The 15475-nt window shown below is 45.8% G+C and overlaps 1 protein-coding gene across 1 annotated transcript in view; it reads left to right on the plus strand.

Annotated features, from left to right (window-relative positions):
* Positions 1 to 15262, plus strand: part of necab2 (N-terminal EF-hand calcium binding protein 2) — a 122028-nt gene extending 106766 nt beyond the window's left edge. The window contains exons 10-13 of the mRNA XM_056416976.1: positions 5816 to 5928; positions 12010 to 12087; positions 12835 to 12926; positions 15081 to 15262. Coding sequence (XP_056272951.1) covers positions 5816 to 5928; positions 12010 to 12087; positions 12835 to 12926; positions 15081 to 15109 — 312 coding nt within the window. The 3' untranslated portion in view covers positions 15110 to 15262. The remainder of the gene's footprint in view (positions 1 to 5815; positions 5929 to 12009; positions 12088 to 12834; positions 12927 to 15080) is intronic.
* Positions 15263 to 15475: the final 213 nt, after the last annotated feature.

The raw sequence follows: 15475 nt of genomic DNA on the forward strand, positions 1-15475 counted from the left end.
GAGATACAGGAAGTAGCTCCGACTGTAACGTCATTGCCCGTCACGTGACGCAGGGAACACGGTGAGATCACGCGTGTGAACAAACTGCCGGTCATGGCATGAACTTCACGACTCAGCAGGAGTGCCGTCAGTGTAATTGAATGGACACACACACATACACACACACACACACACACACACACGGCTGGGTCGGCGGCTGAAAGAGGGCGGAGCGGCAAAGACAGCAGCCGGAAATCAAACTGATGAAGTGGTTTTCAGTGGTTAATACTCTTCTTGTGATGAAGTCATAACTGAAAAGGACTCGGCTCTCGTTGCAGAAACAACTCTTCAGTTTTTGAATAGATAAAACCCGAGTTGGCGGATCCTGAGCGAGCGCCAGCAGGAGACAGGAAGACACGTTGTGTTTACGAGCGTATGAAGAAGGCTCCGTGAATCTTTATGACTCGGGGACAGCCCAACGGACGGGTAGAATTAATAGATACTATAAAACACACACACACACACACACACACACACGTGTTCTTGCTGACACCACGCAGCCGGAGTCCATGACATCGTGTTCACTGAGAGCTCGATGCAGCTCAGACGACAACAGGAAGTGAGCCGCAGACCTCTGACACGAGCTTCCCTTCAGAACTCGTGGTGCGTTTGGGGAACGTCCACTCACCGTGTTCCACGGCGTCGCTCTGCACGTGTCACTCTCATCCGACATGTCCTCCTGTTGGCGGGGTCTCAGGGAGGAGCTTCAAACACGGCGTCCTTCAATCCGCCACGGGCGAAGAACGTGGGATTTCCTCCCGCAGAAGTGAAGACTTGAACGCGTCTGTCAGACGAGACTTTGTCCCTAAAACGACACCCCGCAGCCAAACGACTCCTCCTGTCCCAGGGTCCTTGAACACAGCGTGGAGAAGCTGTATTGAGCTGTGTTCCGGTGGTATGAAGGTAACCGCTCCCCGGGAGTCTGATGCCGCGCATTGTGTGAAGAAAGAAGAGCGGGAGGCTGACCTGGCCCGTTTCCTTCATGGCCCGTTTCCTTCCTGCTCCGTTTCCTTCCTAGTCCGTTTCCTTCATGGCCCGTTTCCTTCATGGCCCGTTTCCTTGATGGTCCGTTTCCTTCCCGGTCGGTTTCCTTCATGGTCCGTTTCCTTCCTGGTCCATTTCCTTCCTGGTCCGTTTCCTTCCCGGTCGGTTTCCTTCATGGTCCGTTTCCTTCCCGGTCGGTTTCCTTCATGGTCCGTTTCCTTCCTGGTCCGTTTCCTTCCTAGTCCGTTTCCTTCATGGCCCGTTTCCTTGATGGTCCGTTTCCTTCATAGCCCATTTCCTTCATGGTCCGTTTCCTTATGGTCCATTTCCTTCCTGCTCCGTTTCCTTCATGGCCCATTTCCTTCCTGGTCCGTTTCCTTCCTAGTCCGTTTCCTTCATGGCCCGTTTCCTTCCTGCTCCGTTTCCTTCATGGCCCGTTTCCTTACTGGTCCGTTTCCTTCCTAGTCCGTTTCCTTCATGGCCCGTTTCCTTCCTGGTCCATTTGCTTCATGGTCCGTTTCCTTATGGTCCGTTTCCTTCATGGCTTGTTTCCTTCCTGGTCCATTTCCTTCATGGTCCGTTTCCTTATGGTCCGTTTCCTTCATGGCTTGTTTCCTTCCTGGTCCCTTTCCTTCATGGTCCGTTTCCTTATGGTCCGTTTCCTTCATGGCCCGTTTCCTTCCTGGTCCGTTTCCTTCCTAGTCCGTTTCCTTCATGGCCCGTTTCCTTCATGGCCCGTTTCCTTGATGGTCCGTTTCCTTCATAGCCCATTTCCTTCATGGTCCGTTTCCTTATGGTCCGTTTCCTTCATGGCTTGTTTCCTTCCTGGTCCATTTCCTTCATGGTCCATTTCCTTATGGCCCATTTCCTTCATGGCTCGTTTCCTTCCTGGTCCGTTTCCTTCCTGCTCCGTTTCCTTCATGGCCCGTTTCCTTCCTGGTCCGTTTCCTTCCTAGTCCGTTTCCTTCATGGCCCGTTTCCTTCCTGGTCCATTTCCTTCATGGTCCGTTTCCTTCTGGTCCGTTTCCTTCATGGCTTGTTTCCTTCCTGGTCCATTTCCTTCATGGTCCGTTTCCTTATGGTCCGTTTCCTTCATGGCTTGTTTCCTTCCTAGTCCGTTTCCTTCATGGCCCGTTTCCTTGATGGTCTGTTTCTTTCATAGCCCATTTCCTTCATGGTCCGTTTCCTTATGGTCCGTTTCCTTCATGGCTTGTTTCCTTCCTGGTCCTTTTCCTTCATGGTCCATTTCCTTATGGCCCGTTTCCTTCATTGCCCGTTTCCTTCATAGCCCATTTCCTTCATGGCTCGTTTCCTTCATGGTCCGTTTCCTTATGGTCCGTTTCCTTCATGGCTTGTTTCCTTCCTGGTCCATTTCCTTCATGGCTCGTTTCCTTCCTGGTCCGTTTCCTCTCTTCCCGCTGACAGAGGTGTGCGCAGTGCGGAGCCTCAGAGTTGTTCTCACCTCCGCGGTGCCGCCGTGGCCGAGGGGAGCCGATGTGACGGCGCTGATTGGGTCAGAGAGGCCGGAGAGTGGGTTAATGGAGTGGTGGGGATTAGGTTAGCAGGGGCTGCTGGGCAATGTAGTGTTTCTAATTGAGTTGGTAGCACGTGTGTGTGGGTGTGTGTGGGTGTGTGTGTGTGTGTGTGTGTGTGCTCACGTCTTAAGCCAGTCCAGACGGCAGGTTCATAAACCTGCCAGTTACAATCACTTTTATGGCCTCTTCACACCAACACGTCCATGCAATCGTTGCCTCATAAATCCCCCCCCCCCCCCCACACACACACACACAAAGAGGCAACATGTACAGGCAAGCACCCAGCTGTCCCTTCTTGCAGATAAATGTTGCTCTTCGTTCTTTTGCCTCACTGAAAGCAGCCGGTAAACAGTCGGCGAGCGCCAACGACAACAGACCATCGAGTGACACTCAAAGGCACAAGTGGCCCAGATGTGCCGCTGACAGCACGGCAACCCGCCGCACGCACAGCTGCAGCTCCTATCTGCTCAACGCGGAGGGCGTTCCCATCGGGATGTTTCATAACGAGCTATTTCCAGCTGCTCCATCTGATGTGTAACATCTGTCCCGATAATGGCGACGACGCTCGGGGCCGATCACGCCGGACGCCACTTTTAGAAGCGTAGCCGCTTCAAAAAACGCGCCAGCGTAAAACGCCTGCGGAGCGCCGGCGTGCGCAAACGGGCGATAAAACTTAATTTACGAAATGGATTCAAGCAGACGTCGCGCTCTTGCTGTGTTGAGGCACGAGGAGCGAAAAGGAGGTTTTGGGTTCACGATATAAACATTTAAATAAGGAAAGGGTACGGCGAATACCACCATCTATTACGCGAATTGTGTCTCCATGGCGAGCGCTTTCAGTTGCACTTCCGGCGGAGCAGGAGTCGGCGCGAGTCGTGTTTCGATTTAGAATTATAAACCTCTTCGGAATTAAATATCGCTCATATGAGCGTCTCGTCGGGAAAACAGGAAGGAAAGCCCGCCATTGGCTGCCTTGGGCCTCCTGCTTGATCCCATTGGCTGCCTTGGTCCAGTGTGACATTGATCAGCGGTGCGTCTCCGTGCCTCGCGCTTAAATTTGAGAATATTTAAACTTTTAAGCGCGCCTGAAAAACCCTACAAAAACGCGGTTTTCATACGGTAAGGCGCCGTACCGTAAGGGAATCAACGGTTTTGCTAGCGGCGCGTTTTTGAGAGTCGCGTCCGGTGTAATCGAGCCCTCAGTCACTGCCCGCATTTTAAATACTGTTCGGGAATATTTGGGGACGAGGGTAAAAAGATTCAAACGGAACCAGACAGTGGTGAGAAAACATCCACCAACCGGGGTCACCAGCGGGGTCACCAGCGGGGTCACCAGCGGAGTCACCAGCGAGGTCACCAGCGGGGTCACCAGCGGGGTCACCAGCGAGGTCACCAGCGGGGTCACAGTTGGGCGTTCCATACAGACGCATAGGGTTTATTCACATTTGTATTTGTGGCAGCTGTGGAGTCTCCAATTTGGCCTCGGCTGTTGGCTGGTTGGTAATCAGCCAGCAGCCGAGGCCACAGTATTCTAGAGGGAACCTGGGATGGAGTGATTGGAGCAGGATTAGTGTTGGGTAGAGGTAACAATAAAGTGAGAAGAGAGGAAGACAAGCCAAGTCAAGTTGACGAAGGCAGAACAAATAAATACCAAACAAATGTTGAAGGGAGAAAGCAATAAAACCGCTCAGCTCCGTCAAAAACAATCTGTTCATGTTGCATGTCTAGATGTCTGCTGGCTGTGATAACTTCATCGCCCCCCCCACACACACACACATACAACATCCGACCAGGCTCAACTGTTGCCCCCCATATTATTCAATTAGCATCTGCAGCCCTTGGCGTGATACACTTCCACACTGCGTCCTATCACAGCGTTACGCACATGACACCCATTCGTACGTCCCGCTAATCTTAATCTCAAGGGTTGATGACTGGACCGGTGTCTTCTCCCGCTGAATGCCGATTGGTTCTGGTCACATTTCAATCAACAATCAGCAGCCTTCATTTTCGACCGGCGCTCGTTGTTTACGCGTCTTAACGACGCCGCAGAATGCAACGGAGAGGCTTCTGACCGACGGCAGAGAGCACGTCTCCATCGGTAGAGGTCCATCTGTGGCGTGCTGTTAACCCCTCTGCAGTTCGTCTCTGCTTATATTTATAGAAATGTGTCTGTAACGGAACGAGACTGTCCGAGGATACATAGATAGACATGAATGTGCATTCCTGAAGCCTCAGTGAGTCATCGAGGTCATCGCGGATTCATTTTTAATCGTGCCGTATTGAGCTGTGCACAGGAACGATGGCACACCGAAAAGCTTTTAAAAACACACATCTCATCTCGTCGGATCGAAACCAACGCAGCTGCGTTCTTCTTGGGATTCATACTCACACACACACACACACACACCGTTTCACACACGGAAGCGTCTGTCACGCCGGGAAGGGGAGCTACTGCGCTTCTCACACAGGTGAGATCTGCCCATCACTTCCTCTCACGAAGGTCACTGGAGACGGGATGTTACATCATCGTAGGCCAGTGGCTCCCCGGGCCGTGGCCATCACAACAGATTGTTTCCACAGAGAAATGCAGCTGTGGGAAGGGGAGGGGGGGGGGGAGGGGCTGCACACCACTTACAACGCCGATGAATAAAAGATTGTCGGCCGTCCCTCCCGGTGGCTGCAGGTGCTCGTCTTCGTCTTCAAGCTGGGATCACAGCCGAGACTCAACGACTGCGGCGGAGAGGACAGAGCTCACTATTATAGCGGCCGTCACGTTTACCGTCTTCACAACCCAAATATCACGACGCACAACGCACAGCTTGGTGGGAACGGAGAAGAATTTAACCCAAATGAGCCAAAACCTCATGACATTTCAACGTAATCCTGTCTCCTTGACCACTAACCCTCGTCCGGTCCTCGGCCATTAAGATTTCTCGAGTCTAGAGTCAATTTTATGAATGTTTTTTTTTTTTTTCATGCTGACTGAAACTCATAAGGCACAATATTTACAGTGCAGGTTATGCGTGATTCATTTGTGGAGACTCTCAGTTTTTAATTAGTTTCTAAAAGGCAGGTTTTAATTGATCTTTTCGTGGTTTTCCTGGAGACGAAGACGAGCGGGAACGGTTGTGGTCCAGGTCGAGTAAACGTCCGTAGAACCTCCCATACACAGTATATATATGTATATGTGTGTGTATTTTATGTGTCTGACATGTACACAGATCATCATCACCCGCCTCTCTCCTTCTCTGCAGTCCTTGCTGCTGATTCGTCAGGAGATGGTGGTCTCCCAGAAGAAGCTTGGCGACTTCTGCGAGGCTCTGAAGCAATACCTGAAGAACGTGTCCACTCAGAGGGACTGCTTTCAGTAAGTCTCCCCGCCGCTCCGCATGCCCACCAGAGTGGTTATCATATTTAATATTTAATGTGCTCCGTGTTCAGTGTCAGGACCTCGCTGCTTTTCTCACTTTATCAAAAATTCCTTCTTCTGTTCTGTGACGTTCACACACGTGTGTGTTACTTCATCCTCGTCTAAATCCGCCTCTAATATCATACCGCATACCCAATGCGTATATATACATTATTGCATCTTTAATATAGTCTGATACACACACACACTTGTATACATACATATTGTATTAGAAACTTTCTTTGCCGACAACTCTGAGCTCCGGGGTGCCTTGAAACAGTCTCCAGAAACCAGACTCAATATTACATATTGCATATTCCAGAGATACATTCTGCGTACGCCTCTGGCAACGCTCCCACGATGTGGCTCTCCTGCAACTCTTCTGCTTGTGTTGCAGTTGCTGCAGTCTCTGCTTTGGGATGAGGGGTCTGGGGGAGGGGCCGATGTGCGCGAGGCGCCATACCGCACGCCATGCGCAGCGGAAGCGTGCCGTACTTTTACCGGTTCACACGTCCCGTGTAGCCGGACTGGTTTTGAGGGTGGAAGCACAACACTAACGGCTGTAACTGCTGCCGAAAATATTGACATCCCCCCCCCCCAACAGAATATGGCCATTATATCTTGTGATGCAGTTAGCCGTGGACAAGGGGCGGGGCCAAATAAAGTCACCTGGCTGAAAGTTATTATGAAACAGGCGATGCGTGAAGATAAAGTCTTGACAGAGACTTTGGCACCTAGAGACGGAGCTTTGATGATGATGATGATGATGATGATGATGATGATGATGATGCATGGCAGCAGGCATCAGATGCAGCCAGGTCCGATGGACCCTCTGAGACGTGAAGCAGAGTTAGTAATGTGCGATGGCGAGATGAACATTCCTCCATAAGGAGAGAGAGAAGAGGAGAGAGGTGCTCAGTGCATCCTCAACGTCCCCCAGCAGCCTACACGACGACAATTTAAAATGTGGGAACGATTTACTATCAGTATCTTTGTCATCCATCCGTTTTCAAACGCCATTTGGTGTGACCCGTCTGGAGAACGTTCCTGGGTTTTTCCCCGTCTGGTTCCTAACAGATCAAAAGTAGATCACACCTCCGTCACACCTCCGTCACACCTCCGTCACACCTCCGTCACACCTCCGTCACACCTCCGTCACACCTCCGTCACACTCCTCTCCAGCGGGACGAACGGCGCTCCGCACGCACAGGTGGGAGAGGCCTCCCGGCAGGAGGGGAAGTAAATAATGAGGAAAAAGGAAGATTTAGTGATGGAGGAAGTCTGCTCATTACCCTTGAATAGACATCTCTCTCTCTCTCTCGCTCTCTTTTTTCTGGCGACTCATTTCCTCATTCAACACGGCGCAAACTAAAAGGTTTTAAATGTATCTTATTTATTGAACCTGTTCATTATCCTTACGGGGGATTTTGTGATTTCATGCACAGGCACGTTATCATATCCTCCAGCGGAGCTCACACACTTCAACTTATTTCTATTAAAGGCATTTTTAAGAAAGCAACAGCCTGTCCCCCCAGCGCCCTCTGTAGGTTCAGGGGAGAACTACAGTTTTAACTTTGTATACAGTATATATACAGGACTGTCTCAGAAAATTAGAATATTGTGATAAAGTTCTTTATTTTCTGTAATGCAATTAAAAAAACAAAAATGTCATGCATTCTGGATTCATTACAAATCAACTGAAATATTGCAAGCCTTTTATTCTTTTAATATTTAATAATTTTTTAATTGCATTACAGAAAATAAAGAACTTTATCACAATATTCTAATTTTCTGAGACAGTCCTGTATATAATATGTTTATATATACAGTATATGTATTTATATATATAATTACAAATAATAGATATGTATATTTATATATATATACACTACCATTCAAAAGTTTGGGGTCATCCAGACAATTTCGTGTCTTCCATGAAAACTCACTTTTATTTATCAAATGAATTGAAAATTGAATAGAAAATATAGTCAAGACATTTACAAGGTTAGAAATAATGATTAATATTTGAAGTATTAATTTTGTTCTTCAAACTTCAAGCTCAAAGGAAGGCCAGTTGTATAGCTTATATCACCAGCATAACTGTTTTCAGCTGTGCTAACATAATTGCACAAGGGTTTTCTAATCAGATATTAGTCTTCTAAGGCGATTAGCAAACACAATGTACCATTAGAACACTGGAGTGATAGTTGATGGAAGTGGGCCTCTATACACCTATGGAGATATTTCATTAGTAACCAGACATTTCCACCTAGAATAGTCATTTACCACATTAACAATGTATAGTGTGTATTTTTGATTAATGTTATCTTTATTGAAAAAACAGTGCTTTTCTTTGACAAATAAAGACATTTCTAAGTGACCCCAAACTTTTGAATGGTAGTGTACATATTTTACTTTTTTCGACGTACGATACTTTTTATTATGACTTTTTTACTATACGAGGACTTTTTGTTTATTTATTTTTATTCCATACCAAACTGACTTTTTTCGACACACTACTATACAATAACTTTTGTTATATATATATACATATATATATATATTATTTTTATAACCATAACATATAATTTGAGGTTTCTATATATACTTTACTATAAACCTTTTTATTGCACACTTTTATGATTTCTTTATGAAATTAATTCCCACATACTATACTTACACCGACAACGTTGCTTCCTTTGACGCATTACATACCACAGCATCACTTCTCTCTGAATTCATTTTATTTTTGGCATGCTTTATTTTGACTGTAATACATAAAGTGGAGTAAGCTACAGCAAACAGTTCATCTCATGGACTAAAGACATTACATCTCTTTGTCTGTGTGCTTCGTTAATTTACCCGCCTGGTGCATTCTGAAGGACTTTGGCATTGTCGTTAATCCATCGAACTAACTCGCTTTATAATTGAATTAAAAGGAGTTGCTGAGCTTGCTTTGAGTTATTAGAAGCCGTGTGTGTTTACATGTCTGCTTTACGACACAACACACACTACAGCGGCGTCACTTCTGCAAAATATGTAAGTAATAGTCTGGAATGGACTTCATAATCCTCTTGACGTGAAATATTACTTTGATTACGTCTCTAATGGAGCTCAGGTCGCCTGTTATAACCCGCCTGCTTTCACCGGAGACACCGTGTGGGATTATCTACCAATAAACTGCGTGGAAAACACAAGAGGCCATAAACCTGAAAGAGACCTGAGCCCGTTCACAAATGTTCTAACAATGAAGAGAGGATTGTAGAGAGATCTTTGCTTACGCAATGAAAACTGTAATGTAAAGTGTGTTTGTGATGTTAGGCGGCATCCATTTAGACAAGTGTCATTTCATGCCAAAAAGGAGTGGCAGAGCTCCATCTGATCTGCATAAGCTCCACCTCAGCTGCTCGTCACTCTCACTGCCATCAGAGGCCTTTGGGTTCTGGTCAAAAACTCCATTCGGGACAAACAGGGCGGACTGTTGCTGGCGTTTCAAAGCCAATCAATACCTATATATTAAGAATGGATTAAACGACATTGTGCAATGTGCAAAGGGCTCCGCGCGTGACGAACGGTCGACATTTACAGCGAGTCGCATCGACGCTGGCTTAATATAAATAAAAAAATGCTTAAATAAATGTATTAATAAATAAATACAGAAATGAATCAATATAAGTATAAAATCAAGGACATCATTAAATAAATATATTTTTATTTCTCTTTTCTTCTTCATTTATTTTTTTTATATTTTATGTGTCCACGTCATTTATTTATTATTATATTGTGATTGTCCGTCGTCCAAAAGGAGCATGGGGGGCGGGACCTCATTCATGGAAACAATTGGATCAATCAGGGAGCAAGACAGGAGTAAGACAATCTAGCACTTGGGACTGTGGAGCAACACAAGACGTAACATATATTTGTCTGTCATACTATACTACTACTGTTGTTGAGTCACGGAATGTAATTAAGGATGTTTTCAGTCGAAGTTTAGTAGTTAGTTATCAATCAATCTGATCTCGGTTTATTCGTTTCAGCCTAATAAGGATGCTTTGGCATCAGATTTGAGGTCCTGCCTGCGACCAGGAGCAGTGAGCTTCGCTGTGTCAGCGCCGAGAGAAGCCTGATCCTCGGCAGGCAGGACTTTTTGAAATGCTCCTCTGGCTCTGACGTCTCTGAGCGGCTAAACATGAGATATAATTAGGTTTTGGAGGGAGGAAAGAGCACATTATTTATTATTATTATTATAAAAAAACGTGACGTTCATTGACTGAGATTCATAACTTCATATTATATTGCAGCTGCACAGGGGCCGAATGGAAAGCTACGTTTATATATATATATATTAATTTAAGAACGGGAACAAGTACTAGAAGCGGCGGAGTAACGTACACCACAACCGCAGCACATCTACTACATTCTCAGTGTACAGTGAATAATTGTATTTTGAAGTCAATTAGAACAGTTGAAACATGAACAGTGTCACGCCCACAGACCAGAAAGCCATCCACCGTCCTCGAGGACTCCCCAACCCCTCCACAAGAAACAAACAGACCAAACAGTGTACTTGGAATTGATACTTGGCTGAAGTCAAAGTCAAAAAGCTGTAACTCTAACTTCTGCTGTCTAGGTGCGAGCTGACTTCAACATCATGAGCATCATGTGCCAGGCATGTATAGCAGAGGCACATCACACCAATGCCACACTCCTGTGACCAATCATGCCAGACACAGAGGGTCGTGACTCATTTGAATACGGACATATCACGGACACATACATGTAATACAAATATAAATAATAAATATAAAATAAGAATAAATATAATAAAAATAATATAAAAAAAATATATTTGAATGTATATAATTATGTTTTATATAATATTGATTCATTTCTTTATTTATTTTATTTTTATTTTTTATTTATTTATTATTTATTTATTTATTTATTTATTTTTTTATACATTTATTTATACATTTATTTTTTTTATTTATTTATTTATTTATTTTATTTATTTTTTTTATTTTTTTATTATTAAATTTTTTTTTTTTTTATTTTTTTTTTTTATTTTTTTATTTAAGTCCTGCGACCCGGGGCCCTCGTTCATTAGGCGTCCTCTAAGGGCCTCATTGACTGACCGGAATACATCCCCCCCCCCCCCCCCCCGCCGCTCACACATCAGTTTATTATAGTCGTTGTGTTATGTGCCGTGGCATCTATAGTGCGCACGGCGAGGAAACAATTCACCATCTTTATTATTATTATTATCTTTATTTTAAAGGGGCCGTACATAAATGTCCCCATTTGATGCCCTGCACCAGACTCAAGCTACAGCTCATTTACATCTGTAGTCCCTTGACAGACCATAATAAACATAAAGAAATAACAAACAATGCAGGATAAGACACACTACAACAGTATATTGTGTTAATATTTATTATTTATTATTTGATTATATTTATTTATTGTATTATATTTATTGATTTATTTTAATTTTTTATTAATGCTCTAATGTGATCATGAAAGTCACTGTGGGACTAATAAAGGATTATCTAATCTAATCTATATGTGGTCAAAGGAAAACAAAATACACACAATGTGAAGCTACAGTACAGCACATTAAAAATAAGTAATACATACTATTACAATAAGTAATAAAAACCATTAAAAGTCAGTAACACGAGCCATGAAGAGGACGGCGCTGACCAGCTTCCAACTGACTTTTTTGATTATTTTTAAAAGTGCTTTTCCCCCTGAAATCCAATTTATTATTGCGTGTACGTTTTAACTTCAATAATATGTCTTCAATGAGCATGACTTACGAGTCCTCACATCCTGACCGTCCTCCATCTTTCTCTTCCTGCGATGCCGCATACTTCCCGATGCTGTGCATACCTGCGCCTCTCCTCCCCCGCCCACCCTCCTCGATATCCACTTACCGTTCCGTCACATCCCTCGCTTCCTCGCGCGCGTCGCCTTTCACACCGCTTAATATCCCCTGATTGCCATTCTCCTCTGCCCCCCCCCCCTCCCCCGCTCCAGTGTGACAGCCGTGCGCCTGCCGGACGGTCTCTCCTTTGTCGTCTACGAGTTCTGGGATGGAGAAGAGGAGTGGAAGAGGTGAGTCTTCATCCATCACGCGTCTACGCCCCGACTCATATCCGTCACACATGCCAGTGTTGAGAGCTTTTTTTTTATTTTTTTATTTCTTGAGCAACGAGCTTGTAAAAAAATGTAAAACAAAAGACGTTGAAGTAGCATTCTTACCGTGACACTCAATGATGGGATGAATCGGCCTCAGAATGATGCATCTGGACCTGTTGACGCTGTTGTCCCTCCGCCAAAACAATGTTTCATCCCTAATGCGCCTTAAAAGTATTAAACGGAGCGCGGACGTCCGTCTGGTTTCTGGCTGCTCGTCAGCATTCCGGCTGCTTGAAAGTTTTCCTTTTCTTTCCCCCCCCCCCCCCCCCCCCCGTTCTTGCTGAGCGTGCTCATTGTGTCTCGTTGATTGGCGACGGGCCGAACGAAGAGAGCACTCGGTTGGCTTCCATTACTGCCGTGCGCCCGTTTGGAAGAAAGAAGACTCCTCCGCCCTCGTTTCATTAGCGCTCTTCAGCCGTTCGCCCGTTGCGTCGGGCCGTCATGATTAAGTGCTGCTGCTGATGTAGCCGCCTGCTGATCTGACGCTCGCAGCATCCAGCCGCCATCAATATTTCAGCTCTTACAGTAAAGGCTGACGGCTGCGCTGAGCGCTTCATGTCGTCCGCCCGTACTCATACATCGTGTGCGGGTAGCTATATGTGTGTGTGTGTGTGTGTGTAGGTGTGTGTGTGTGTTCGCGCTCACCCTCCTTTCTGATTCCAGGCACCTCCAGTCGGCCCCCAACAAAGCCTTTCAGCACGTGAAGGTGGACACGCTGTGCCAGCCGGAGGCCATGTCCTCCGTCGCCGTGCCAGGCGAGTGGAGTCCAAACACAAGCGGGAACGACATTTTATTTTGATTTTTATAAACAGTCAGTTCACGGGGGAATTTGAGTTGAAAACAAACCACACGGACATTTACCAGTTGCATTATGGGTAAGTGTAGTATTCAGCGTAGGAGCCGGCGTGGTCCATCTCACTCCAGCTCGGAGGATTTGTGGTTCCTTTTTTTATTTCCACACACAACAATAATTAAGTACAACAATAATTAAACTGTAACGTTTTACGGTTGCAGTGAAAAACTAATTCACCCTCAGGGGCCGAAGGACTCAGAGAACTCATCAAGTTAGAAAACACCGACCGGCTGTGAATGAGACGTGGCTTGGTTTTATTTTTAACGTTCAATATTTATGTTAGCGCTACACTATTTCGTATAAATCTCATGAACAAACGGTGAGAACTATCCGTGGGTTCTGCTATAACTGCATTGAAGGTGTGAATAATATTCAGGCTGAATCCGGCAATTCATACATATCAAATTCGTAGAAGTGTGAGGTTTAATTAATTAAAGGTTTATTTTGTAAAATATCAGGAAATATTGTCACCAGAGCCCAAGATGGCTTCTAAAATAAACATGTTGTTTCATACCAACCGTATGAATAAAGATGAACACAGATGAGAAGCTGAACACAGGGGATCCGTTTCTCTTGATACATGAACTCAATGTATAACTATGACAGATTTCACTGAATGTGAAACAATAAAATGAAAGAGAAGTTCTGTGACGAATCGGAGAACATCAAAGAGAGAACCGAGCAGCGCGTTCTGCTCTTCATCCTGAGAACAGTGTCCCTCTCTCTCTCTAACTTGTCGTCCCTCTCTCTCTCTAACTTGTCCCCCCCCTCTCTCTCTCTCTCTCTCTAACTTGTCGTCCTCTCTCTCTCTCTCTAACTTGTCGTCCCTCTCTCTCTCTCTAACTTGTCCCCCCCCTCTCTCTCTCTCTCTCTCTAACTTGTCGTCACTCTCTCTCTCTCTAACTTGTCGTCCCTCTCTCTCTCTCTCTAACTTGTCCCTCTCTCTCTCTCTCACTTGTCATCCCTCTCTCTCTCTCTAACTTGTCGTCCCTCTCTCTCTCTCTCTCTAACTTGTCGTCCCTCTCTCTCTCTCTCTAACTTGTCGTCCCTCTCTCTCTCTCTCTCTAACTTGTCGTCCCTCTCTCTCTCTCTAACTTGTCGTCCCTCTCTCTCTCTCTCTAACTTGTCGTCCCTCTCTCTCTCTAACTTATCGTCCCTCTCTCTCTCTCTCTAACTTGTCGTCCCTCTCTCTCTCTCTAACTTGTCGTCCCTCTCTCTCTCTCTCTAACTTGTCGTCCTCTCTCTCTCTCTCTAACTTGTCGTCCCTCTCTCTCTCTCTCTAACTTGTCGTCCCTCTCTCTCTCTCTCTCTAACTTGTCGTCCCTCTCTCTCTCTCTAACTTATCGTCCCTCTCTCTCTCTCTCTAACTTATCGTCCCTCTCTCTCTCTCTAACTTGTCGTCCCTCTCTCTCTCTAACTTATCGTCCCTCTCTCTCTCTCTCTAACTTGTCGTCCCTCTCTCTCTCTCTCTCTCTCTCTAACTTGTCGTCCCTCTCTCTCTCTCTCTAACTTGTCGTCCCTCTCTCTCTCTCTAACTTGTCGTCCCTCTCTCTCTCTCTCTCTAACTTGTCGTCCCTCTCTCTCTCTCTCTCTCTCTAACTTGTCGTCCCTCTCTCTCTCTCTCTCTCTAACTTGTCGTCCCTCTCTCTCTCTCTCTAACTTGTCGTCCTCTCTCTCTCTCTCTAACTTGTCGTCCCTCTCTCTCTCTCTCTAACTCTCTCTCTCTCTCTCTAACTTGTCGTCCTCTCTCTCTCTCTCTCTAACTTGTCGCTCTCTCTCTCTCTCTCTAACTTGTCCTCTCTCTCTCTCTCTCTAACTTATCGTCCCTCTCTCTCTCTCTCTAACTTGTCGTCCCTCTCTCTCTCTCTCTAACTTGTCGTCCCTCTCTCTCTCTCTCTCTAACTTGTCGTCCCTCTCTCTCTCTCTCTAACTTGTCGTCCCTCTCTCTCTCTAACTTGTCGTCCCTCTCTCTCTCTCTCTCTCTCTCTAACTTGTCGTCCCTCTCTCTCTCTCTCTCTCTCTCTAACTTGCCGTCCCTCTCTCTCTCCATTTGCAGCCGCCTGGTGCAGTGTGAACCGGGACTGAGCATGAAGAGATTCAACGACACGCCACGACTCCTGAACACTCCCCTCATCCTCTCGAACTACACCCCTCCATCCCTAAGAAAACCCTTCCCCCCTCTCCCCTGCGTGTCCCCCCCCCCCTCCCTCTCCTCTTCAACCCTCACATTCCTCAACTCTTTTTGTAAGTACATGTTTACACAGTGCAAATTAATGGCGTCAACTGCGGTGAAAATTGAACAAACAGTGCATTTTACAGTGTGAGATTACTAATGTTGCTGGCTCAAGATATCGGATTATGTAACGTTCATGTATCAAGTAGCTGTGAGCCACTGTGAAGTGGAGTTTGTCATGTAGCAAGGACCCCGGCGTTGAGTTTTTCCATGTAGCA

Source organism: Pseudoliparis swirei, chromosome 6, assembly GCF_029220125.1.
Source record: "Pseudoliparis swirei isolate HS2019 ecotype Mariana Trench chromosome 6, NWPU_hadal_v1, whole genome shotgun sequence".
Classification (NCBI taxonomy): domain Eukaryota; kingdom Metazoa; phylum Chordata; class Actinopteri; order Perciformes; family Liparidae; genus Pseudoliparis; species Pseudoliparis swirei.